This window comes from Solanum verrucosum, unplaced genomic scaffold (genome assembly GCF_900185275.1).
Source record: "Solanum verrucosum unplaced genomic scaffold, falcon-dt-bn FXZP01000229.1, whole genome shotgun sequence".
Lineage (NCBI taxonomy): Eukaryota > Viridiplantae > Streptophyta > Magnoliopsida > Solanales > Solanaceae > Solanum > Solanum verrucosum.
In genome coordinates, this window is record NW_026020011.1 from 4068098 (window position 1) to 4095115 (window position 27018).

At 33.6% G+C, this 27018-nt stretch overlaps 4 protein-coding genes across 5 annotated transcripts in view; 2 read left to right on the top strand and 2 right to left on the bottom strand.

Annotated features, from left to right (window-relative positions):
• The window catches only part of LOC125819887 (probable rhamnogalacturonate lyase B), a 425441-nt gene that overhangs the window by 161470 nt on the left and 236953 nt on the right, over positions 1-27018 (bottom strand). The gene's annotated exons all lie outside the window — the stretch shown is intronic.
• Positions 228-6719, top strand: LOC125819910 (branched-chain-amino-acid aminotransferase 2, chloroplastic-like). The gene is made up of 9 exons (XM_049499316.1): positions 228-334; positions 607-781; positions 3015-3191; positions 3898-4029; positions 4136-4234; positions 5065-5181; positions 5266-5361; positions 5918-6030; positions 6469-6719. Exons 2-9 carry the CDS (start codon positions 674-676, stop codon positions 6581-6583), a joined length of 957 nt encoding a protein of 318 aa, XP_049355273.1. The 5' UTR covers positions 228-334; positions 607-673; the 3' UTR covers positions 6584-6719.
• Positions 11277-11834, top strand: LOC125820347 (uncharacterized mitochondrial protein AtMg00860-like). Its single transcript, XM_049499784.1, has one exon. It carries the CDS (start codon positions 11277-11279, stop codon positions 11832-11834), a length of 558 nt encoding a protein of 185 aa, XP_049355741.1.
• On the bottom strand, positions 15790-25446 carry LOC125819881 (CSC1-like protein RXW8). Its single transcript, XM_049499284.1, has 11 exons — positions 25113-25446; positions 24527-24673; positions 23839-23902; positions 23493-23702; positions 22303-22464; positions 20985-21283; positions 19953-20223; positions 19461-19739; positions 17211-17444; positions 16954-17137; positions 15790-16878 (listed from the first exon to the last, which is right to left on the bottom strand). Exons 1-11 carry the CDS (start codon positions 25391-25393, stop codon positions 16142-16144), a joined length of 2868 nt encoding a protein of 955 aa, XP_049355241.1. The 5' UTR covers positions 25394-25446; the 3' UTR covers positions 15790-16141.

Sequence of the window (27018 nt, forward strand, 5' to 3'; positions counted from 1 at the left end):
ACATTTAAGAGTTAAATGTCGAAACTTTTATAGCTACACAAATCTTAGACATGCTTAAAAAAGCTATAAATTTCAAGAAAATTTATTCATTTCGTAAATTTTGTGTCATTTCAAACTGTGTCAAATTAAACTAACACAGTACTTATTTGCCTTTTTGAATTAATACACCCATACTGTATTAATTTATATGTTTATTTCTTCCTTTAATAACGTACTATTTAATATGCTATAACATTTGTGTCGCTATAAATTTTCGTTTCGATTTATGGTTGTAGGTAGGACCAAGGTACTTTACTGCCCCTGCTCAAACTTCTGCACAACCTTCTACTTATAGGTAAGTTGCATTTAAAATCAAATAACTCTATTTTCCTTTTATTAATTTATATTGGAAATTTTCAATTTTTTCAAAAATATTTGTTTAAACTAATTTTTTTTTAAAAAAATAAAAATTGAAATAATTAATTGGTATTTAGTCGCATGTATTTTTACTTGAAAGAAAATTAAAATTTTATAAGTAAAAATTACTATATTAAAAATAATCTTTCTTTGTATCTATTCCAAAATTTACTTATAAAATTATACTGAATATATTTATTATGATTTCAGGGACTATGAATCAAGGGATATTTTTGATTGGGATAATCTTGGATTCAAATTAATTCAAACTGATTATATGTTTATGTCAAGAAGTTCTCAAAATGGGAATTTTGAAAAAGGCAAGCTTAATCCCTATGGAAATATAGAATTAAGTCCCTCTGCTGGTGTCTTGAACTATGGACAGGTACTTTATTTTTAATTTTTTTAGCTCAAAAAAAAATTAATTCACTTTTTCTTCGGATTAATTTCATATATGATCACTCAACTTTTATTTATATTACTGTAAGATTACTGAAATATTACGAAAAAAGGTCGTTTAACTTTATAAATCGTATAGATATAACATAAAGTAATTAGGTGAAAACAAAAGAGAGGTTTTTTTTTTGTTATAAAAAATAATTTAGCTAGTGACTTTCTATGATGCATAGATAAATAATCAATTTTAATAATACAATGAGGCATATATTAATATTTTATGATTAAAGTTACATTATTAAATGTTTCTCTTTTAAGAATATGCAGAATGTTAAAAGACAGATTATAACGATTAACTATACTACTTAATCCACTCCTTTTTACTAGTCCTTTTTCTAAAAAAAATATTTTACTAAATTATACATGTTAATTATATTTCAAAATTTATATTTTAACTACTTGAACTCTATGTACTTAATGATAAGGATAATATTTTAATGTTTTTTTTTTCTTAATTTACTTTTAAAAAAAAGGTAAGAAAAAAAAGAAGAGAAGATCTAATCTAGTAGGAGTATTTATAGCCTGTTTGGCAAGTGGTATTTAAAGCCTATTTGACTAAATTTATTGAAATGCAAAAAAGTAAAGTAAAAAATAAAAATTAAAGCCTGGAGTGACTGTAGAATCATTTATTTCTGACCAGTTACAATGATATAGTATATAGTATAAAAATAAGACAAAAATTATGAAATTATGACTATAGTAGTAGTAATAACTACTAAGTACCAAACTTTCATGTTCTTCATTTATGACTATAGTAGTAGTAATAACTATGTCTCGATTTAAGGGTTCGTTTAGATATGGATATGAAATTACGAAGTATTACTATATAAGAAGAGTGAATAAAATTCACTCTTCTTTCGACACGTGGCACCTAATAAAAGGTGCCATGAAGAGTGAATAAAATTCACTCTTCTTTCGACACGTGACACCTAATAAAAGGTGCCATATCACTCTTCTCTAATAAAAGGTGCCATGAAGAGTGAATTTTATTCACTCTTCTCTAATAAAAGGTGCCATATGGCACCTTTTATTAGGTGCCACGTGTCGAAACACTCTTCTTATATAGTAAGTATAATAATATATATAATATAATGTATAATATATAAGTAGTAGATAAGTGTGAAAGTGAGGGTATTTTGGGTATTTAAAAATACCCTCACATTCACACTTATCTACTAAAAAAAATATATATAAGTAGTAGATTTAAATATATTTAGAAAGATATGTTTAATTTCGACCCTCAATCTTATCGCTACATTTATTTGCTATTTGAAATTGAAATTAAAAAGACAAATGGCGAATAAGTTTTTATGTTAGCTCACTTATGAGCAAAATATATTATAACAATCTTTACTAATTTTATAACAATACATAAACTATACTCTCTCCGTCCCATATTAGATGGGCACTTCCAACTTTACACGGTGATTAAGAAATCATTAATACATTGGAAGACTTCACCATTTTGCCCTTTGTTTATATCAATGCACATTGAAATGAGTTACAAAAAATACACATACAATATAGGAATGGTCATATTAATTGTAGGGGTAAAATGGAAAAGAATTAATTAATTCTATCCTAATTTAATAAGTGCTCAAATAATATGAAAAACATTTTTTTAGTAAGATTCTCATCTAATATGGGACGGAGAGAGTAACAATATAACTTTATTAATGTTGGGCCCGGGCAGCGCCCGGGCTTTCTTTACTAGTATATAAAAAGGGTCAAAAAATTTATAACTTTTACACAATTTTACTAAATAAATAAATCATAGTTTATAAGCAAAATATCCTAATATAAGGCGTTGCATTAAAAAGTGATATACCTCTATATTTTTTTTATAAATAAATATTTGTGATTACAAACTTTCAAATACACGTAATTTATAAAAATCCACTAGTCAATAATAGTAGTTATTCTTTAATGATAATCACTTCACATAGTACAAACAATCTCTTCACACTGAGCATAAGTTTTTAGTTTGCAAAATTTTAAATGACAAAACTGTTTTTTACAAAATATAAACTTATAAGTCAAGTATTATATTTTTAAAAAAAAAATTGAAACCATAATCTGATATCATATGTCCATACATTGATTTGAAATTATAATTTTATATCGTGTATCTAAACGTTAATTTGAAATCATGATCGAAACAGGGTTTAATTGAAGGTACAAAAGCTTATAGAGTGGATGATGGAAGAATATTTCTTTTTCGTCCACAAGAAAGTGGAATTAGAATGCAAATTGGTGCTAAAAGAATGTGTATGCCTTCTCCTTCTATTCAACAATTTGTTGATGCTGTCAAGTTAACAACTATAGCTAATAAACGTTGGGTACGTAATTATTCTTCTCTCTCAAAAAATATTTTATTTTATTAAAGAGTGTTTTATACAATAGAAAATATATTTTTTTCTATGAATTTTAGAGCGTTTGTTCACTTGACAAGTTTAAAAAGGGAAAGAGACTTATATAGTACATTCTGTTTGATAAATGTTAATTGTTCTTCAGATTTTAAGAATGTTCATTATTAAATAACTTTATAACATTATTATCGAGTTTTAATACTAAAAATAGAGTTAATTTCTTGATTAATCACTCAATGTTCATGAGATATGTTTGCGATTTCTGTTTGACTAGAGTTTCAAAAATATTTTTGGGCAAAAGATATTCCCCCGCCCCCCCTCCAAAAAAAATAAAAATTGACCAAACATCGCTTTAAATTAGATGACATTATACTGACGAAGGAACTGTAATTTTACAGTACATATAATTTTATCGACTTGAATGATCATTTAGAAATTAACTCCATATAATTTTATCGACTTGAGTGATCATTTAGAAATTAACTCCTCAAAGTTATTTCTACGATTACTATATGTCCGTTATTTCGTACGATAAAACATTTTTTGCTTCGACATTTTCGTCATACCAAACACGCATAGATTTAATATTTTTTTTGCGATTCGCTATATCAACCCTCATTAAATATTTTTTTCTAAAATAACAATATGTTTTTTTAATATATGAATAAAAAAACAGATCCCTCCTGCTGGAAAAGGGTCACTTTATATTAGGCCTTTGCTTATTGGAAATGGACCTATACTTGGAATTGCTCCAGCACCAGAGTACACATTTATTGTCTATGCTTGTCCTGTTGGAAATTATTTAAGGGTAAGTTTAAATATTAACATTTTATTTTCTTGATATAAGTATATAATTATTATTTAATTTTCTTATTATTTTCACTTAAAGTTTCATTTTTTTTTTCCATATATAGAATGGGACACAACCATTAACTTTATATGTTGAGGAAGAACATCATCGTGCCTCACAAGGGGGAGCTGGTGGAGTCAAGGCAATTACTAATTATGCCCCGGTAAATGCTTGATTTTTTTATAACAATCATTCTCTATAATAAAATTTTATTGTGACGTACAATTTTGTTGATCAAATGTTCATATTATGTTATTTTCTATGTTCTCTATAACTACATATCACTATATATATATAGTAGGTAAAAAGTATTTGAACAAACGATGTTGTTATAGAGAGTTACAATCGTATATATCGACGATATAAAGAATTTTTACTCATCTAACTTTATTTTCTAGATACAAATCCTATCTTTATGGAGGATCACCTTTAATATAATTTATTCTTTGAGTTTCGTTATTATAAACTCCTTCCGTCTCGCATTATTTGAAGGTGTCTGACTGGACACAAAATTTAAAAATGAAAAAAAGGTTTTTGAGACTTGTTGACTTAAAATAAGCCAAAAGATTTTGTGTAACTCATCTCATTAATCAAAGACAAAATGAGAAGTTTAAAATTGAAATGTCATTAAATATAGAAATATGTATTTTTTAAATTGACTAAAAATGAAGAGTATTACATAAATTAGTCCAAAGTGTGTGAAAAACATTTTTACAAATATTAAAACGATAATTTATGCTTGATCGAAATTTCAAAAATTGTGCTTTTGGAGAGATATTACTTTTTTTTTTCAGATTCTAAAAAATAACTTTTCTCATTAAAAAAAAAAAACTAAAGCTTGACCAAACATCTCAACGACATAAAATAAAACAAATAACACTTTAAATTTCTCAGAAACTCGACCAAACAGACTATTATTAGTATATTCACATAAAAATGGTATTAATTGTTTCTCTTTGTATCTTAAAAGTCCTTTTTTTTGTCATATTGCAGGTGATAAAAGCTATACAGAAAGCAAAAGAGAGAGGATACTCAGATGTATTGTATCTTGATTCAGTAAATAAAAAATATATTGAAGAGGTCTCTGCCTCTAACATTTTCCTTGTAAAGGTAATTAAAAAATTAACCTATGGTCTAATTATTTTGAATGTAATATTTGATCCTACATTTAAAATATTTTAATACATTCAATAGGGAAAAAACATTTCAACACCAGTTGCTAGTGGAACCATTCTTGAAGGTGTCACAAGGAAAAGCATTATAGACATTGCATATGATCTTGGATACCAGGTATATCATTCGGACATTTAGTTTACAAAATATATATACAATATATCGATAGTATATTATCGATATATGTATACTTTAGTCTTATTGATAAATTAGATGGACGAAGCGTACATTTTCGTAAATTCCTACTTTGATATAGTCTATATATAGCTTTACATGATGAATGTTTACGACCTATCAAGTTAAAATATCTTTGAGTCTAGTTTTCAATGAAATAAATCATCGTCACATGCAATTTTATTAACTAATAAAGAAAAGGTTTCACTAATTATACAACTCATAGTGTAGATAATATTCACACAACAAATTTAATTTAACATGTTATAGAAAAATTGTTTGTCTTATTTTTCAGGTAACTAATTTTATTTTTTATCATGTTTCGTTAGTTACCCGTATACAATGGTGGAGCCCCTTGTCTAAAAAGTGTCAATTGACATTTTTTTTGCTTGAAAATTACATTGTTTAGATATATATAACTTTTTTTTAAATGTATATATACTATATATATGTTAAATTCCTTTGAATTATTCGTATCGTTAATTACACTTTGGTCTAGGTTGAAGAACGTTTGATTGAAGCAGATGAATTGTTTAGTGCTGATGAAGTATTTTGTACTGGAACTGCACTTGGTGTTGCTCCTGTAGGAAGTATTACCTACAAAAACAAAAGGTAATTTTAAATCCAATTTGAAATTTACTCTAGTGTATCGAATAATTATCGACCAAATTTAATCTAGATAGATACTATGGGAGTAGGTATAAGGTGGGGTGGTATGGTGGGGGAGAGGGTCGGGTAAGGTTGTAGGGGCGTGGGTAGATCTACATGGAGTTGAGGGGTTCATTCAAATTCTCTTTGTCGAAAAATTGTATTGTATAGTTAATTTCTCCAATTTTGTTGTTCGTGTAGAGATAGAGTTGAGCTTTGTCTAACCTGCTTATATCTAATCCGATCCACTCATATTTGATTTGACCTGCTCATTTGCCAGTAATATTAGTGTCTTTGCCTTTTTCTTATTATTTTTTGAGGCATCCATATTTAATTAATTCTTCTTTTGCTTCTATTTTGTTAATTATTTAGCTAATTAGGATTAATGATGTAAATTTGCAGGATTAACTACAAGGTAAGCTTAGACTTAATAAGTGAGCAATTGAACTCAAGATTAGTAGCAATTCAAAAAGGAATTATTGAGGACAAGAGGGGTTGGATTATTGAGATCAAGTGAATATTTGGTTTAATGATGTTTTCATTAGTCAAAGTTGTGCTCTATTTGTAGAGATTATAAGATATGTTTGCAATGTATAAGAAATTAATTAATGAGATTAAGAGAAACTATATATTATTGTATTAATTAAAAGGGTTATGTTCTAAAAGATCTACTTATGTGTCAAGTGCACAAATAGCCGATTTAAGGGCCGCTTATAAAGCCATATATATATATATAATTTCTTATGAATTTAGCCGCTTCAGAATCAACTTCAAACTTACAAAAATGAAGTTGAATTTTTCTTACGTTTTTGGATAAGATGTAAAAACTTCAAACTTCAGACATTTAATCTGAAACTTGGCTTGACATTCTCGAGCTTGAGATTCCAAAACTCATTCGTGATACCTTATACATTTCGTTTCGTTTAATCAATCAAGGAATAATTATGGCCCTAAATATTTCGGCAAACTAGGTTATAATAAAATATATGTACAAAATGTATACATTATTAGAAAACTAATTGATCAATCTATATATATCCATAACTTTTGTTCGAAAACTAATTGATCGAACTATATATATTCATAACTTTTTCATAATTAAAGCATTATGATCTATAAGAACTCCTTATCTCCCAATTGGGCCATTGGGATTGTATTAGATTGATGTTCTAAAATTGCATATATAACATTTTTGTTGGATAATAGATACGTCGCATTGTGACCAAAAGTTAAAAGTATTATTAGAGGCCCAAATGTGGTGACATCCTTACAGTTAAGTGAACAAATAGTATCAATAACTAAATTTTGAACTATACAGACCTATATATGCAAAGAAATTTGGAATGTACACACATAATAAAATCAGACTAATTTTGATATCACTGACTCTAAATATTTGGTTTCGCTAATATTTATGATGAATCAAGTGGTCTATTATTGTTGCACAACTTCCTGGAAGAATTGATAATGATATAAAGAATTATTGGAACACCAATTTGAAGAATAAATTATTTGGAAAACAACGCAAAAACCATAGAGGGAAAAGCCAAAAACAAGTATCAACAAAAGTAGCAAGAGATAATATAGTTTATGATCACAACAATATTATTATTAACACAAACCCTAGCTAGCCTGAATGAGCTTCCTATTTTTGCAACCAATTATACAACACTCAAATCAAGAAGAGCCACGTGTCGATTAGAAAGTTGTTGATGAAGCTTGGAGAAATATTCTCAGATGATAATGATGATGGTGTAACAAATCCTCAATATGATCCACCTATGGATAATTTTTCTTTGATGTATCCAATGTTTGATCACAATTCTATTCATTTGATGACTTCTAGTCCAATGAATGTCATACACATGACGAAATCGCCTTCCTTAAATTCTAATGAGTACAACATGGACGAGAAAGCATTTTGTTGGGCTGACACTGACACTCAGAGACGAAAGTTAGAGGCACCAATGAGATCAGATACTCCAATAGTCCTAGCTATAAACAATGAATGCGGGTGAGATTGAGCATGTGATGTACACTACTAATTCACAAAAAAATATAGATGGTCTTGAAATGTTATATGAGGATATGTTTAGTAAAAAACATGTCACTACTTTAGGAGGAAGCTTGGAGAGGGAAGATATGAATAATTTAATTTGTTCATATTTCCAATTCCTCCACTAGTTGTTTCAAACAATATTGAAGGTGCATTTGGGAATTATAATGATGAATAATATTTTTGTAAACTTCTTCTATGTGATTGTGTTTAATTGTTGGAGAAATTAAAACCTAATAAACTTGTTTACCTAAATATTTGCATCTCTTCACTTGATTATTCAATTAAGTTGCATAATAATCCCTACATTCAGTTTTACTTATTCATTATACTAAAAATAAATTTCACTTTTATTCGTCTATTATAGCATATGATATGATGACATATAAATACATCATTAACTAATTGTCTTCTCCTTAAATATATACCAAGCACACCCCAATTAACTATGAAGTCATGAAAATATTTAAAACACATCTTTTGGAGGACAAAACATGTACACAGGGGAAGCTTATAAAGTTGATTACAGTATTTAGACTTTAGTTACTAATGTGCCTCAAGTTATAAAAACTTATTCCAGGAGGCCAAAATAAACAATTAAGAAACTTAGTAACTGTCATGAGACAGTTACACATGTATTGGGTGGTTTTTTCTGTAGAAATAGGGGGCAGGGCAGTTAAAAGAGGGTATTTAGAAAATAAAGAAAAGGGAATTCTGGGAGAGTTTCTAGCCTCTTGAATGTCTAGAAAGGTTGTGATCTTTATGATTATATAACTAAAGTTCATTATTGTCTTAGGATGTGATTTATTATGTCAGTAGTGTACTCGTGATTGTTTTGTTTTCAGACTTCTTGTTGTAATATCAGTGAATCTAGTGTGAAACAACAGTATTTGTTCCTCTATCGTCAATTTCAGCAGTAAAGTCTATCAAATTGGTATCAGAGCAGTAACGTTCAGGGATGGTGAGTAGGATGGAGTGACGAGTCGAACAAGTGGAGACAAATTTGACAGGGGTAAGAGAAGATGTCAGAAAACTGGAAGGATGGTTTCAAGAAATGACAGAGACTCTTGCGAGAATTGAAGCACAAGGAAGAACTATGATGGCAGAAGCATCTCCTTCTCAAACCAGATCTATCGGAAACCAAGAAGAGGGAAGCAATGTCAACTGGGCTGGAGAAAAAGATGGGAAGAAGTTTCGAAAACTACAACTACCAGTTTTCGAAGGAGAGGATCCTTTGGGATGGATTTTTAGAGTGGAGCGATATTTTGCCGTGAATGAAATTTCTGAAGCGGAAAGATTACAGGCAGCAGGTGTTTGTTTGGAAGGAAAAGCCTTAAATTGGTATTATTGGATGGAATCTCGGGAACAAATGTTAACCTGGGAAGACTTCAAAAGAGAGTTGTTGAATCGATTTCATCATTCTCAAAAAATCAACCAATATGCTGCCTTAATGGGGTTGAAGCAGGTTAGCACAGTTACTGTGTTTCGTGAAGAATTTGAAAAGGTGTCAGCATCTATGAAGGAGGCATCTGATGGAATGTTATCTGGAGTGTTTTTAAATGGGTTGAAAGAGGAAATTCGGGCAGAAGTGATGTTGTTACAGGCTCAAACATTGAGGGAGATAATGGAGATGGCTCAAAAGGTGGAGGATCAAAATTATGTTTTGCAGCAAGTACAAGGTTTTAAATTTGAATCAGGCAGAGGAAGTGCAAGCAATAAACCAGTTGGGTTTAGACCCAATTATCACCGAGTTGCAAACATTCTTGAATCTCGTGACTTAAGAGCCGGAGTAGCAAGTCGTAACACTGATTCAACAATGCATACTGCCACAAAGTCAACTAGCTTCAACGGGACTGCAGTAGCAAAGTCTGAAGGACAATTCAAAAGGTTGTCTGATTCAGAATTTGCCCGAAAAAGAGAGCTAGGGTTATGTTTTAGATGTGATGAAAAATTTGGCCCTAATCATCATTGTAAAAATAGGCAGCTTAACCTATTGATTATTTCAGAGGCACCCAACATAGATGAAGATGAAACAGAGGAATTCTTTGAGTCTATCAGAGAAGATGTAACTGAAGGGGAAATGAAAGATACTATGATGGTGTTGAATATGAATTCAGTTGTGGGCCTTACATGAGGTAGAACAATGAAACTTGTAGGGAAGATTCATAGGCACGGCGTGATAATTTTGGTCGATAGTGGAGCTACCCATAATTTTATATCATCCACCCTCGCTCATCATCTACAATTACCTATTAAGAAGACCAAAGGATTTGAAGTAACAATTGGTAATGGTCAGAAGGTTAGTGGAAGTGAGGTATGCAACGAGGTAAGGATAGACGTGCAAGGAGTCCAAATCAACCAACAGTATTTTCTATTTGAATTGAGGGGAACTAATGTGGTATTAGGGATGGAATGGTTGGCCACATTAGGAGAGATGAGGGTGAATTGGAAACTTCTTACCATGAAATTCAAAGATGCAGGAAGATTGGTGTCGCTTCGAGGGGATCCAACCATGGTTCGAACAGTAGTGTCACTCAAAGCCATGACCAATTTGTTAAAGAAAGGAAACCAAGGATTTCTGGTCGAGTTGAATCAGGTAACAATAACTGAAGATGAAGCAGCTATAACATCAAAGGAGATTGAAAAGTTATTATATGATTATCTAGAAGTAAGTGAGCAGGCCTTAGGCCTACCACCACGTCGTTCTTGGGATCATGTTATTACTCTTCAATCTGGAGCACAACTACCAAACATTCGTCCATATCGATGTCCTCATTCTCAAAAAGCAGAGATCGAGCGTTTGGTCAAAGAGATGCTGGCTGCTGGAATCATTAAAACTAGTACTAGTCCATATTCTAGTCCAGTATTACTGGTTAAGAAAAAGCATGGAAGTTGGCGATTTTGCGTGGATTATCGGGCTCTTAATAATATCACGATCCCTGACAAATTTCCAATACCATGCATTGATGAGTTACTTGATGAACTAGGGGGAGCCACCATATTTTCCAAGTTGGATCTTAAGTCAGGTTATCATCAAATTCGCATTCAAGCTGGAGATGAAGCAAAAACAGCCTTCCACACTCATGAGGGACATTAAGAGTTTATGGTCATGCCATTTGGTTTGACCAATGCACCCTCAAATTTTCAATCACTAATGAATGATATTTTCAGGGATCATTTGCGAAAATTTATTTTAGTATTCTTTGATGATATTTTGATTTACAGTAAGGATTATGCTTCACATCTGGGGCATTTGAAGGTTGTTTTGGATATTCTCAAACAGAATCAGCTGGTAATCAATAAGAAGAAATGCACGTTTGGTCAGCTTAAACTTGAATATTTGGGTCATATCATCTCCTCTGAAGGAGTGCAGGTTGACCCCTCCAAGATTGACAGTATGATATCTTGGCCAAGTCCTAGAGATATAAAGTCTTTGCGGGGATTTTTGGGACTCACGGGATATTACAAAAAATTTGTCAAAGATTATGGTAAGATTGTTGCCCCTTTAACTGATTTACTAAAAAAAGATGCCTTTTCATGGGGAGAACGCGCTCAACAAGCTTTTGAGGCATTGAAGTTGGCTATGACTCAAGTGCCTGTCTTATCGATGCCAAACTTTTCTCAACCCTTTGTAATTGAAGCTGATGCTTCGGGATTTGGTGTTGGTGCAGTTTTGATGCAAAATGGTAAGCCTATTTCCTATTTCAGTTGAATGCTTTCTTCCAGAGCGAGACAATGTTCGGTATATGAACGAGAGCTAATGGCTATCGTGTTGGCTATCAAGAGATGGAATCACTATTTGCTAGGCCATCATTTCATCATTAAAACTGACCAAAAAGCCCTTAAATTTTTGCTAGGACAGAGGGTTATGGATGAGATTTAACAGAAATGGGTTTCCAAGCTCATGGGTTATAAGTTTGAGATCAAGTACAAACCGGATGTTGAAAATAGAGTGGCTGATGCTTTGTCAAGACGCGGGGAATCTTCAAAGTTATATGTGTTTTCAATTTGGCAATATAAAGACAAGGAGGAATGGGACCAGGAAGTACAACGAGACACCAAAATGGCTTCTATTTTGCAAAAGTCAATTTCAGGACAACAATCAGATGACAACTACAGCTTGAAGAATGGATGTCTACTATATAAAGGACGCTTGGTTTTGCCAAAAGGATCATCTCGAATACCTGGGCTATTGAAAAAGCTTCATTCTTCTTCTATTGGAGGCCATTCGGGGTATCTTCGCACATATAAAAGGCTGTCCGAGAATATCTACTGGAAAGGTATGAAGAGGGATGTGCAAGACTTTGTTGCTAGGTGTGAAATCTGTCAAAAGAACAAGTCTCAAACTTTGAGTCCTGCGGGGTTACTCCAACCTTTGCCTATACCTCATCATGTGTGGGAGGATGTAAGTATGAACTTCATTACTGAACTTCCTAAATCCCATAGGTTTGATACTATTTTGGTTGTAGTGGATCGTCTTACTAAGTATGCACATTTTATTCCACTTTCACACCCTTTTAATGCGAAAGATGTGGCAGCTATTTTCATTAAGGAAGTGGTTAAATTGCATGGATTTCCCAAGTCTATTGTGTCTGATCGTGACCGTGTGTTCATAAGCCAATTTTGGAAGGAACTATTCAAGCTAGCAGGCACTACCTTACGGTATAGCTCTTCCTATCATCCAGAAACTGATGGGCAAACAAAAGTGGTGAATTGAAGTTTGGAGACATATCTCTGTTGTATGGCAGGAGAAAATCCTAAGGAATGGTCCCACTGGTTATCTTGGGCTGAGTATTGGTTTAATACATCCTTTAACAGATCTGCAGGTATGACACCCTTTAAAGCATTATACAGAAGGGATCCATCATCAATTTTTCACATGGATGACACTACTTCAGCGGTGGAAGAAGTAAATGAGCAGGTGCGCACTAGAAATCTGATCTTAACCGAACTCAAAGAACATTTGTTACAAGCACAACAAAGAATGAAAAATCAAGCTGATCGACATCGTAGAGAACTGGCTTTTGAGATTGGTGAAATGGTATATCTCAAACTTCGGCCCTACAAACTACGTTCTTTGGCTAAGAAGATCAATGAAAAACTCAGTCCTTGCTTTTATGGTCCTTACAAGATTCTGGAAAAGATTGGTCCTGTAGCTTATCGGTTGGAGTTACCAGTTGGAGCATGCATTCATTCAGTGTTTCATGTTTCACAGTTGAGAAAATGCTTGCTTCCAACTACTTCTGCACAAAACCTACCTCCATTTCTTACCCAAGAATTGGAGCTTCAGGTTGAGCCTGAGGCAGTGAGATAGATCAGGAAGCTAATCAATGGTAAATTAGAAGTGCTAATCAAGTGGAAGAACCTATCAGAATTTGAGAATACTTGGGAGGAATATGCAATCATCGATCAACAATTTCTAGACTTTCACCTTGAGGACAAGGTGATTCTTATAGGGAAGTTAAAAGAGGGTATTCAGAAAATAAAGAAAAGGGAATTCTGGGAGAGTTTCTAGCCTCTCGAATGTCTAGAAAGGTTGTGATCTTTATGATTATACAACTAAAGTTCATTATTGTCTTAGGTTGTGATTTATTATGTCAGTAGTGTACTCGTGATTGTTTTGTTTTCAGACTTCTTGTTGTAATAGCAGTGAATCTAGTGTGAAACAGCAGTATTTGTTCCTCTATTGTCAATTTCAGCAGTAAAGTCTATCAGTTACATATATAACTTTAGGCTGACTTTTATTCCTCATGAATAGTATTTGTTTGGTAAGCTATAGACTATATATAGTCATGATGTGGTTGATGAAAACACCGTTGACATATGAAATATTTATTAACAGATGTAAAAAGGATCGATATGAGTTGTCGTGGGATAATTGAGATTTCTTCACGCTTAATCAAAGGTGTTTTGGGTTTGAGCCCCTTGAAATGGAAAAAAATCCTGTTACGATCGACTTAATTAGGAGCTAGCATCGCCCTTAGAAATAAATCCTGTGAATTCAAATTTAATCGAACTATGGCTTTGCATATATATATATATATTAACTCATAAGTCACATACTTTATTTGAAATTTCTCTGCCTAATGATACACTTTTGTCAACTCCAAGTAGATTACTTTAAATTAATTTATGACAAGATGATTTGTACTAATAAATAATGTAAAGTCACTAATTAATTTAAGGCCAGTGATCTTGTTTTAAGCTTAGAGGTCTAACCTAGGCATTTAATTGAACAAATGTACCCTAGCTAGGAGGTGACGTAGTCGGGATTTAAAACTTATGAATTTAGAGTCCTAGTCCTTTTACATTATTATGTTCTGAATTTTACAAGTTATACATGTTCAATAAATTTATTGAGACAAATACAAAATATGAACGAAAGTTATTGAGTTCAGTCAAACACATTAACGTACACATCATTACTCCGCTTTGATTTTAGTTTATAACATGTAAATTATAACCAAGGGGGAGGAGTTAAAATGGTAAGCGGTGGGACAGTCTATTTATTAATATGTTACATGTTTTTGTTTTTTTTGTTTGTTCTTAGAATAAAATTTCAATTTTAATAGATAAACAAAAACTGGGAGGGTAAAGTTGTTCTAAATCGATAAACGTAGTAGTATATTTGCCTTTGCCTAAAGTTTAATAAAAATATATTAAGCTCATAATAATTAATAATAAACTAAAATGGTTTATTATTAATTTATTAAATGAGAGTGACAGTCACTAAGAAGAGGAAATTCCTTTAAGATTTGTCCTATGCAATCACTGGACAAAAAGTGTTTTTTTTTTCTTAATATAAAATAATTGTGTTGAAAAGCATGGTCTTTTTTTGGACATATATAAGGGACTAAATAATTGTGGATTATTCTGTCTCCAAAGAGAAGCAGATAAGCTTATTTCATACATTTTAAAAGTTGTCAAAAGAAGGAAGCAGATAAGTTGTCTACGTCACACCTCATATGAGCAGTGCAATTCTTTTAAGTTGTCCACATCACACTCCTTATGAGCGGTGCAGGCCTCTTTCGAACCCTGCTAATGCGAGATACCTTTTATTATATTATGGGATGTAAAGGAGGAGTCCTTTTTAACTTTATTATCAGACTCACTATATATGGTCTGCCTTTCTTTTCTTTTTTTTGTTTAGGATGCATTTAAGCATTTCTAGTTTAATTTAGAAGCTACTTATGTGAAGAAATGGTGAATCCGACACTAAAACAGACACTTTTGAATCTTAAACATCAAAAAGAGACGCTCTCTAAAAACAGACATCACAACGGACAGTTAACCTATTTATGGGCTAACTATAACTACCATCTTTTAATATTGTAATCCCCATTAACTCCAAATCCATACAAAATAAATACTACACAAACTCTAAAGGTAGTTTGCCCACAAACGGGCGAACTACAATCTCCTCACGTGAATCTATATCTCTTTCTCAAAAGTGTTTGTTTTAGTACCGTACTCAAGAAATGGCCATGTCATCCCCAAGCACTCTCCATAATTGTGTAATTTGGTTATCATAAACTAGGTTCAATGAATATATACATATTCCAACTACTATTAATAGGGAAAAATATACAAATACTCATGTAAGAGTAGTTGTTTTCCCTTGTGTTCTTTTTAGTGCATAACTGCATATTATAACTTGAGATATAAAGTTTCAAAGAAACAAAATTTTACTCAGATCAAGCAAACTGTTTCACCAATACATCTATGTACTTATACACAGGTATCCATAGTCATGGAACCATCTATAGTATAATATAAAAAAACAATCTATAGTAACTCTCTAACTTTTGCAGCTTCAGAGCCTCCAAACAAGTTCTGTACACTTCAAGAAGTCTCTTCGGATGCCATTTTTCGAATGTATGTTTGATGTACACTTCCAAGGAGTCTCCTTACAAGGCAGTTCATACGACACATCAACCGTGCTCATACAATAGGCAGTCGTAAGAATGCAGAATTAGCACCAACACCAACGCGGCATATATATGCACAGAAAAGATTCATCTACTTGCCACGCGATTTTTCAATTTCTGAAGACGTACTTGATGAAGGATGAAGAGGACTGTTAATTTCCAAAGATGTACCTGGTGAGGGAAGACAAGGACTTTTAATTTCGGAAGATTTACGAGGTGAAGCAGAATGAGGGCTTTTAATTTCCAAAGATTCATGCGGTGAACGAAGAGGACTTTTAATCTGTGAAGATTTACGCGGTGAAGCAGAACGAGGACTTTTAGTTTCTGAAGATTCACGCGGTGAAGGAAGAAGGGAGTTTTTAATTTCCCAAGATGTATTTGACGAAGGAAGATGAGGGCTTTTAATTTCCCAAGGTGTACGTGGTGAAGGAAGATAGGAACTTCTAATTTCTAAAGATGTACGTGGTGATGGAAGATGAGGACGTCTAATTTCCAAAGATGTACGTGGTGAAAGACGATGAGAAGGATTTTTAATTTCCAATGACGTACGTGATGAAGGAAGGTGAGGACTTCTAATTTCTAAAAATGTATGTGATGAAGGAAGATGAGAAGGATTTTTTACTTCCAAACATGTACATGATGAAGGAATATGAGGAGGACTTCTAATTTCCAAAGACGTACGTGATGATGGAATATGTGGCGGGCTTTTAATTTCCAAAGACGCGTGTGGTGATAGAAGATGAGGACTTGATATATGTGATAAAGGATGATGAGGACTTCTAATTTCAACAGATGTACATGATGGAGGAAGATGCGAAGGACTTTTCCCTGCAAGCAATAAAGCGTGTCAAAAAACATCCAGATAAACAAGGCTGTCCACAGTAGTTATTAAGCTATTTGAACCTGGATTAACATCTTCTATGTCTTGAACCGTATGGATACTCATGTTCTCTTCGTCATTTCCAGGAGCAGCTTTACCCAGTGAAAATAAGGTTGATTTGAACTGACAATAAGCTGATGTGAGTTGTTGATACGTCTCTTTCATCCTCCCATGTACCTCGTCCTGCCTATCCATCTCAATGAGGATCTGTCGAAATGTGCACGGAATAAGATGGCATATATGGATGACCATATAAAATAAACTGTGTGATTAGTCATACCGGAGCAGGAGGGTCCTTAAACAATGGTTCAAACCTTTGCCTACAGTACTCATGGAAGAGGAGTGTACAAATTATCAATGGAATAGTGAAGCTTGATGTAGATGAAGATTTTTTAAATCCAAAAACCGCCAAAGCTATAATTTGCATCAGCACCATTGAGAAAATTGTCGTGTTGTGCACAATAGGCCAATAGGTTCCACCAGTTTGATATTTTGTCACATATACATTGAGGATCTGATAGTTTCACTAAGTTGTCAGACCGCAGGCTAAAGAGGAAAAAGGAAAAAATATACAAGAATGTGGATATTCATTGGTGAAAAGGAAAGAACATGAATCAGCAAAAACTTGGCAAATAATCCCTTCTTATCTCAACAAGTAGCAAGACTAATAAAAGAATGCAATTCCGCATAGTGATTCCATAAGCGGAAAATAAAAACCTCCTAGTACTTTAAGCAGAGAAGCAGTAAGAAGTGCATGTTTCTTCGAAATAATGCTTAGAATTTAGAGGTAATACAAAAAAAACACTATATATTCCACCATGAACTACATGCCATCTCCCACCAGAAAAGATACTGGGGCCAAACAATGTTGTATTAATTTGACAAAGCTAGTGAGTAAGAGTGTCACTGAAAAGCTTGCACTATGAAGTAGCACTTTAGAGAGTAAAGAGTTTCAGGATAAGTACAATCGAGACTGAATTTTATGCACTGCAATTTTGGCCAGCATATGAAAAGTGAAGTTGAGGTGAAATAAGACAGGATTGCGGTGCCTAATTGCAAACAATTTAGATTTTAGGACCGATGTTCCAGGAAAATGGTATCATAGATGAAGATGTCACACAGAAAATAAAAATAGGATGGTAAGTACTACCAAAATGTCATGTGATAGGAGGGTACCTGTCAAAGTGAAAGACAAATTCTATACGACGGATCTAAGACCCACAATATTGCATGGGAATGAATGTTGGGCCTCTTAAGCCCAGCATATCCACAAGATGAGTATCAGAAGATGCAGATGCTAAAATCGAGTCCAGTCATACAAGATTAGAAAATATTAAATATAACCACATTTGGCAGAAGGTGCAAATAATACAAAGAGGACAAAATAAGATAAGATCGCTTGAGATGGTTTGGCCATATCCTACATCGACCTCCAGAGGCACTGATTTATAGGTGTGGGACCATGGTGAACGCAGGTGTTAAAAAAGCAACAAGGTAGACCTAAAACCTCATAGAAGAAAGTTGTCTCGAAAAAACTACAATATCTTAGCATCCGTGCAGACCTAGTGAAAAATAGAGCACAATGCAAGAAAAAGATATATATAGAGGCGATACCAATTAATTCGGGGATTAATTACTACTCATGTTAGTACGTTTACTTTAGGTGAATACAGGCATTAAAAAGGAACAAGGTGGACCTAATATCATATAGAAGAAAGTTATCTTGAAAGACCTACAATATCTTAGAATCCGTGCAGACCTAGCGAAAAGTAGTGCACAATGCAAGAAAAAGATCTCTATAGGCGATACCGATTAGATGGGATTAATTTCTACTCATGTCAGTACGCTTACTTTAGCTCCACTACTTGCTCGGGGTCTTTATGGATGTTAGTGATTTATATTAAAAATTCTAGAGACTCTCCAATGCTAGAGAAACTATTTTTTTCCAATATTGGAGTATGACGGGCTTAAATGGAGCGACATGGACAGTGAGGATTCATTTAGCTGACCCTAACTCATTTGAAATTGTGGCATAGTTGTTATGTTGTTTAATGATAGTTCATACCATATTGAGTATCTGAAATGCTCTTCCGAGAAATCTGTTACTATCTATCCTAAGCTGATTGGATCCTAAATATATCCCATATCAGCACCAACTTATGTCATATCTATACCAAAACATCACAGAAAGAGAAGTCTGTGTGACGTACTCTAAAAACATCACTTTTCATAAGTTTCACCACATATGAGAGATGAGAAGTGTAAGCTCTAGAAACAAGAAGCTCATTAGCCGTCAAAATTTAAAGGCAAGGACAGGCATCCAAAAAAAAAAAAAACCCACAAATCAAGACAAAATCAGGATGCACTTTATTATTCTAGGGTCATTCGTAGAGGTCAATAAATACTGCTAAAAAAAGGCGTTGAAAAAATGTTAGTTTTCAAGACTCTGTGAACAAAATGTCAACGAACTAATAGAGATAAAAACAAAGAGATATAAAAGAAGATTTTTAAACTAGAAGGATATATTTACCTGATTACGATATACGAGGTAAGCAATGGAATAATAAACTACCAAGAATGGCAGTATTACAGGTGCCAAAATGGCATATGCAAAACCAAAGAGGCCAAATAGGAGGATCCTCGGAACTTCTGTATGGTATGGAAAAGTCAGTGTTCCATGACATGAACCATCCATGTTTCTCATAATAAACCTGGAGAACAATCTGCAGATGAGACCGAATGGTTGTAAGAGTTCAACAGACAGACTTGCCCAGCCAGAAGTCAAAACATAAGTCATAAAGAAGGTGGCCTGCAAAAAAAAACATATTACCAATCAATCAACTCTTGAGGTCGCGTATATTCACGATTTATACGATACAATATCATTGATGAAAGACAAGGGTAAGCAAACTAATTCATTAACATTGCTAGGGAATAGAAAATGAGAAAACATGAATATTTGAAAAAGATGGTTACATCAAGACAGAAGGCGGGTAAATACACAGAGAGAGGGTGGAGTTACCGTTGATGGCACAGCCGTTGAAAGTAGATTGTTCACATCCTTAAAAATTTTATTGAATCTCTCAATAACAGATCCGGAGACAATGTTACCAAAGAAAACATTCCAGATGAAGAAATATAGAACTTTTATGCATGCACTCCTCTTCCTGCCACTACGAGATATAGAGCCCTCCATTTTAGAAAATAGCATCATCAACGGAGGAACTATGTACGAAAACAAAATTAATACAACACTTGGTAGATATCCAGTGACAAGCTGAGGAACTCCTGTCCTGCAAGAAAGAAGGAGAAAATGGATTACTATATTGCTCACATATGTTTCCCTCTCATTATATAATGTCTATTTCTCAAGCAATGACATAAAAAACACAAGTTATTTAATGCATGAATATGAAAAACTCTAATTAAAGCAAACAGGAAATGTTACAATACAAAGGAACGTGGTAAATATTGAGAAGAGAGCCATATCACACATTCGCTTGATAACATCTTCTTTGTTGGGTCCAACTAGTAGTAATTTCTATTAGGTTTCCACACTTATCTTCCCATGATGCCCCATCCTTGTAGCTAGATCAAGAAAGAACATTTGGATCAAGATCCACAACTGTGGATTCCAATTATTCTTTTATTATTATTTATTTATGTATATGAACTGCTACTATCATTTGGTATCAATCATTAACTTCTTTTAAGCCCTTAGTCTGTCTAACGCCTTCTGATTGGGGTCCGCCCTGGGGTTAGGTTAAGACCATTCTCTTTCCTTTTTCTTTAGATGATGAAAAATTAACTAAAAATTTTGAATGCCTATATTGATTGGATCTCCTTTTAGAATCCTCAGTATCATCCTTTCAAAAGAATACGATCATGAAATTATGCAGCCAGACTTTATCTAATTACATTCAATATAATGTCTATAAGTTATCTACACACACAAACACTTCTGACTCTCCCTCTCTCACACACACCCACACACACTCACATGCAAAACCACCTGTACTACAAGAAATGGAAACAAAACAGAAGACTGCATTACCTCTTTAAAAATCCTCTAAGAAATGGAAATGTCTTTTGCAGCTTGTCGAGGTGAACGAGACTTTGTGTTAGTGAAACAGGCACAAGGAAAAATGCCACAAAAAGAATAGAGGCCACTAAAAGCGCAATTTTACGAATCCAAAGGAGTCTGTAAGGAACACAAATGTTTGACCAGTACATATCATCTGGTTCTGGAGCAGGATCCGTAACCCATGACATGGGATTCAAAGATTGAAGACCTTGCGAAGCAACTAAAGCAGCATACCGATTCCTGAAAAAAACTAAAGCAGCTGCAGACTCCTGCAAGAAAAATGTATATCCTTCAGTTCACATCATGTTTTGGCCAACAACAGTTTCAAAAGATTTGACCAGTTAAGAGTCGAGCACAAGAAAGCAAATCACCAATAAAAGCCAGAGGGATTAGTACACATACTCTGGAACATAAGCAACTCAATGTTGTTTCTGTCATTGAAGTGAAATATTTGAATATTAAGCAAATGGACAATTGAGCTAAACTCAGGCCCAGTTAGCCCAGTTAGCTCATGAGGTAAGGATTGTCTAAATTTATATAAGGAGATAACAGCCCTTACCCTCAACCAATGTGGGAGTCAAACACTCCCATGCACGTTCAAGTCTAGACTTCTGGTGATGACAACATAACATGAGGGTGCAATATTAGGTATACCAAGGACAGGATGAGCTTGGCTCTAATACCATGTTAAGAAAACAGACATTGAATCTAACTCAACACCAAAAGTATCGAGTCTCTCAACACCAACAGTTAGCCCATGAAGTAAGGATAACCTTAAACCATATAAGAAAACAACACCTTATACCCTCGACCAATGTGGGATCCGAGCAGAGAGGACCGGGAATATGGGATTTCATGAGCTATTTATGCATTTGAACTTTGGAGCAATAACCACAATGAGCTAGTTCCTACTAATAACAATTCACTAACTCATGGAGCTCATATTCATCATGCAGCATGCCAAGTTTTGAAGGTCAAATGTACACCACATAAAGTTTCAGATAAATTACTTCCATATAGTTCCAAATATGTAATGATGGACACACAGTACTGAATAAAAACTTTGTCCCTAGGCATACAGAGGCATAATCATAATAACCAAGCCACCACTTGGCAGGTATTGGTGCTGCCTACTGACAGGTATTGTCAACAGACTGAACAGAAGCTGAGCAATAAAATGTGTAAAAGGACTTCATGAAAACACAATCCTCTATGCAATAAAGGAAATATGCATTGAAGTACTCCTAACATATGAATATGTATGATAATATAATGGGATAGATGTCACCTTTTTTCTCAAATCTGAACCATCACAATCATCTCTTCCTTCATCACGATCACACCCATTGGTAATCATCTTGAAAGACGAAGTAGCTCCTCCACATATGCCACATATCATAAGCTCCTTTTGGGTTGTTTTAAGCATTCTGAACACCTCCTCTGCATCAATCTGTCACCATACAACGTATGATACATTAAGCATCAAATACAAAAAAAGTGAAGGAGCAAAGGAAGAGCACCAACCAAGAAGTTAAATGTCAAAACAGTAGTGTAAGCAGAAGTCTAGATTAAGAAAAAACCAACTGAGTACTATCTTAAGCTCATGCAGAAACAGTTTCTTTCTCATATCAAAAAGGGTTATAAGAATACTCAAATAAGAAGAAAAGAAAGGGAGGTGAGCTGCTCGAGGAGTAGTGCTTTTCACTTAGGGCCATTGAAGCTAATAAAAAAGGCCCCGTATGTTTCGAAAACAATGTATTTGAAAGAGAAAAAAAAGATTTTCAATTTAGAGAAAAATGGTAACATTGTTTTGGTCTTTTTTCGCAAAATTTCTCTAACAAATAAACTTCAAAGCTTGAAAAAGTTTTTGGCCAAAAAGAAATCACCTTGTGGGATAGTTGAGGTGCGTAAATGTGCAAGAACCTAACCAAAAACTACCACATAAGGTTTTCATTTTTATCACAAGCATCACTGGGCCCACTCTAAAAGGCTATAATCATCAGATTTTTTTGAGAAAAGGGTAACTTAAAAACTAGAAGAGATACCTCCATCTCAGATGAAAAGTTCATCCCATTCCTCAGATAAGACCAAAAAGCATGTGCTTCCCAACAGAAGCTTCTGCTATCTTCTTTTCTTTTGATAAATAAAGCATCTGCTATCTATTATGTAGTACTTGGTGGCGAATATCTACCACAAACCAAACATTGATTTCACCTCATCTTACACATTGCAAAGTTATTTGTGTATCTTTCTGAACGTGAAAAATAGGACTAAACTTATAGGTCCCAGTCCCCACATCTCCCTTCATGCAACACTCATAATATACACAGTTTCATCTCCAATATTAAAAATCAGTTGAAACCATAACAGCATAATCTATTCGGGCACAAGAGAAACTTTGAACAACACCAAGCTCTCCAAAGCTGCAATGCAAATGCTTGCCTAGTTAGACTACAATATAAGGGATCTTAATCTCACCAGCAGTTTCTGGACATAGCCAGAGCGATAGACAATTTGATGAGATAGATAACTTGATGCGTAGTAATTCATGAAGAATTTTTCCAGTGTTTGACTGTATGATTCTTCCTTAGACTTTGGGATAGAACGGACCAGAACAGTGAAGTAACTTGGGCGGGAAAGTGATGAACTGAAGTATGCCAGCCGCTTCTTTGAGATACTCTTGTACTCCTAAAAGAAAGCAGCAAAAACTTTAAGATAAAAATACTGACACAGCATAAGTACGAAGTATCTAGCGTAAAACAAATACAAGTTCAACAGGAAAGAAAAATAACAGATGATTTAGAAATTAGTAGTAAATTCTTACAGAGTAAAGAAGAAGACAAGCGGAGCAGGATATGATATACAGTGCGAGGCAGTGAACCCAAAACCTGAAGAAAAAGTAGAGGCAAATTTAAGTGAAGAGTAAACTGTGATAGAAAAGAAGCACAGTAAATCAAGAAATAATGTCATTAACACATATCTTTTCTGTGAAAAACGGAATTATGGTAATCTTACAAGTAGATCTCTTCTATAATCCCCCCGCCCCCAAAAAAAAAAAAAAAAACTTATGTGGCATCGTTTGACTTGGCACAAAGTTTAAGAAAGAAACGAAGACTTCTGAAATTTGTGTTCTAAAACAAACCTTAGATATTTGTGTGGCTATAAATCATTTCATTAAGGGTAAAAGTGAATTATAAAGTTTAGTTGTTTCTAATTATACAAAGGTGCCATTCTTTCTTGGACGCACTAAAAAGGAAAGTGTGTCGTATAAATTGGGACAAAGGGATAGTTTCTCGTTATTAGGTAAAATTCATTAACTTCATATGCAAAATGCTGAAAGGATTAAACTTGGCATTTGCAGATTGTTGGACACTAGGCAAAGACAAAAGCTTCTATATCGCATGGAATAAAATCACTACTTGCATTATGCATCTGTGTATGTCCATTTAGAAGGGAATAGATTAATTATCTACATTCAAATAATTAGCAGCATACTTTCACATGTTTCATACCATCTTGACCCTGGCTCAACATTCACAATGGTGAATACCTCCAATGACTCGGCAGGAATTTGCTGACGCTTTATATCTTGACCAAAATAATTAAGAGGCACCACGAGGAAAAGGCCTAGAGTAGTTGCAATGGAGAATATTCGGAAACTGTCCACCATAAGAAGCAGGAAAAGGTAAGTACACTTACAAGACTAATGGTACATAGACCCGACATAGATGAAGTAAAGATAGGTGCACAGCATACTTAAGAACAAATTCACCATCTAACATATGCTATACATCCTTATTGGGAAATGCATACTGTAATAGTACAATGACAGCAAACTGTCCACCTTTATTGGAAACACACTATTTAAAATCAGTCCATGGCAACAAGCAATTACTATTTCAGCAACAAGTGAACATCTTTCCACTGGAATTCCTCAGCTTGATGAAATATTCACTAACAATTACTGAACTTCGGTTGAAACGTGAACAAAGTTGAGGGAAGAATCGCTAACTCTGAATTTCAGGCACTAAATTGACTTTTTCAAAAAAAAAGGTGAGGAAGTAATTACTTCTACAATGAGAAAAGTTGAGCTTTCACCTGAAAACAATCATCCGCACTAACACGAATGCATCCAATCCCCCGGCAGCAACTATTTCATCATCGGATGCTTCCCATGCCTTCAAGATCCAACTAGGAGAAGGAACAAATCGCTCAAAGTTAAAGCCACCGAGCTGTCTTGTTCGTACCCGAGCAAATCTCTGGCTGAAGTAGACATTTACAAAAGTTGGTTGTTTCCTTAGTAAGGAATACAGAATGAGCAGCACCACACAGACTGAAATATTAACTCCAGCAGAAGTCAAGAGTGCAGATAGCTTCATCCTCGTCTTTCAAATAAGCCAGCAACCTCAATCAATAATCAAGCTAATAGGCATTCCCTAATGACTGGAAAACATCAGTAGCCAGAAAAACAGTTGTTTTGGCAGTCCACAAACTGCAAAAGTAAATGTTTTAGGCTCAAGTGTTTCATTTTTCACAAATATGATAGAACTAGAGATAAACACTTCCCATAAGTTCAAGAATTAGTCATGCAACTTGCAGAAAGAGGTCCTCTTTTATCAAAAATTGTCCGGTAACGAGGAACCACAAATCCTATCCTAGATTTAAAGTTCATAACTCAAAAATATCCTACCTTGTTAAATGAACTATACTAAAAAGTTGATCTTTTCTAAGGGAAATGGCGACACTAGCATAATATACCATAAAACTAAAAACCAAAGGCCCCAAGTTCTCTTTTTCTTTTTTTGGGTATCATGCTTTTAAAAAGAGCAGCAAAATGCACAATTGAGCAACAGTAAAGGTAAAAGTCCACTCTGAGATCCGGTGATTCTCAACTCACTTTGTTGACCACTAGGCTACACCTTACCAAGCCGACTTTGGCAAGTATCACTTGGAATTAGTCTAATGCACACAAGTTCGTCCGAACACCGCAATTTAAATTTTTTCTAAAAATAAAAAGGTTAAATGCTACGTAGAGAGATTCCAACTGCTGATTCGAATTGGTGAACTGCTATTTGAAAACCGCCACATCTATCTAGTTAGCAACAATCAATTTACCCACAAATCACTTCGAATAGTTAAATTTAAACTCAATTGCCAGTAACACCAAAAACTTAAGCAGAACAGCAACTTGAACAACTAAAATTCGTCACACAAACTAACAAAAACATTAATGGAGCAAAATCTACACAATTACTCAATTCAATTGAAAAAACAAAACTTACATTAAATTGACTCACCGGAAAGTGATAATTTTCTCCGATATGATGAATCCGAGCAACCAAAAAAACAAAAAACAAAAAAAAAAACTAATAATTCCTCCTTTAAAGAAAAAAAAAACAGTAATTACTTCTACTTCACAGCGACTACAATGAGTATATAGAAAGGTAAACAATTTTTTTGAGACCAAAAAGCCCTTAGTACTTTTGTGTGACAGAAAAAATGAGCTGCTAAAAATAATTTTTTTGAAGAAGAAGGTATAGTAGGGAGGCGCGTAGGCTTTCTGTATTTTTCTACTTTTTCAAAACGGCGCGTCGGTTGAGAATGATTATTTTTTACTATTTTGGCCTTTCCAGAGAGTCCAATTTATAATAGTTACTTATTTTTTATAGTTAAAAGATAAAAAATACCTTTAAAATATTTCTCTTTTATAAACGACAATCAAATATTTATCGAAACATATTCTCAATTTATCATGTTTAATTTTGAGAGAATTATTGAAAACAATACTAAACTCGGTTCTACAAGATTTTGAGACCATAAAAAATTATTTTATTTGACTAACTAAACTTAAATACATCTCGATCTTACAACATGTCTGAAATACACTCATAAATTATCGTTAAGTTTAGGAGTGTCTCCAACACTTTTATCAACTTCTTATTAAGAGACTAGTGCTCTACAAGATTTTGAGATTACTTGTTATGTTACATTGCAAATCGAGGGT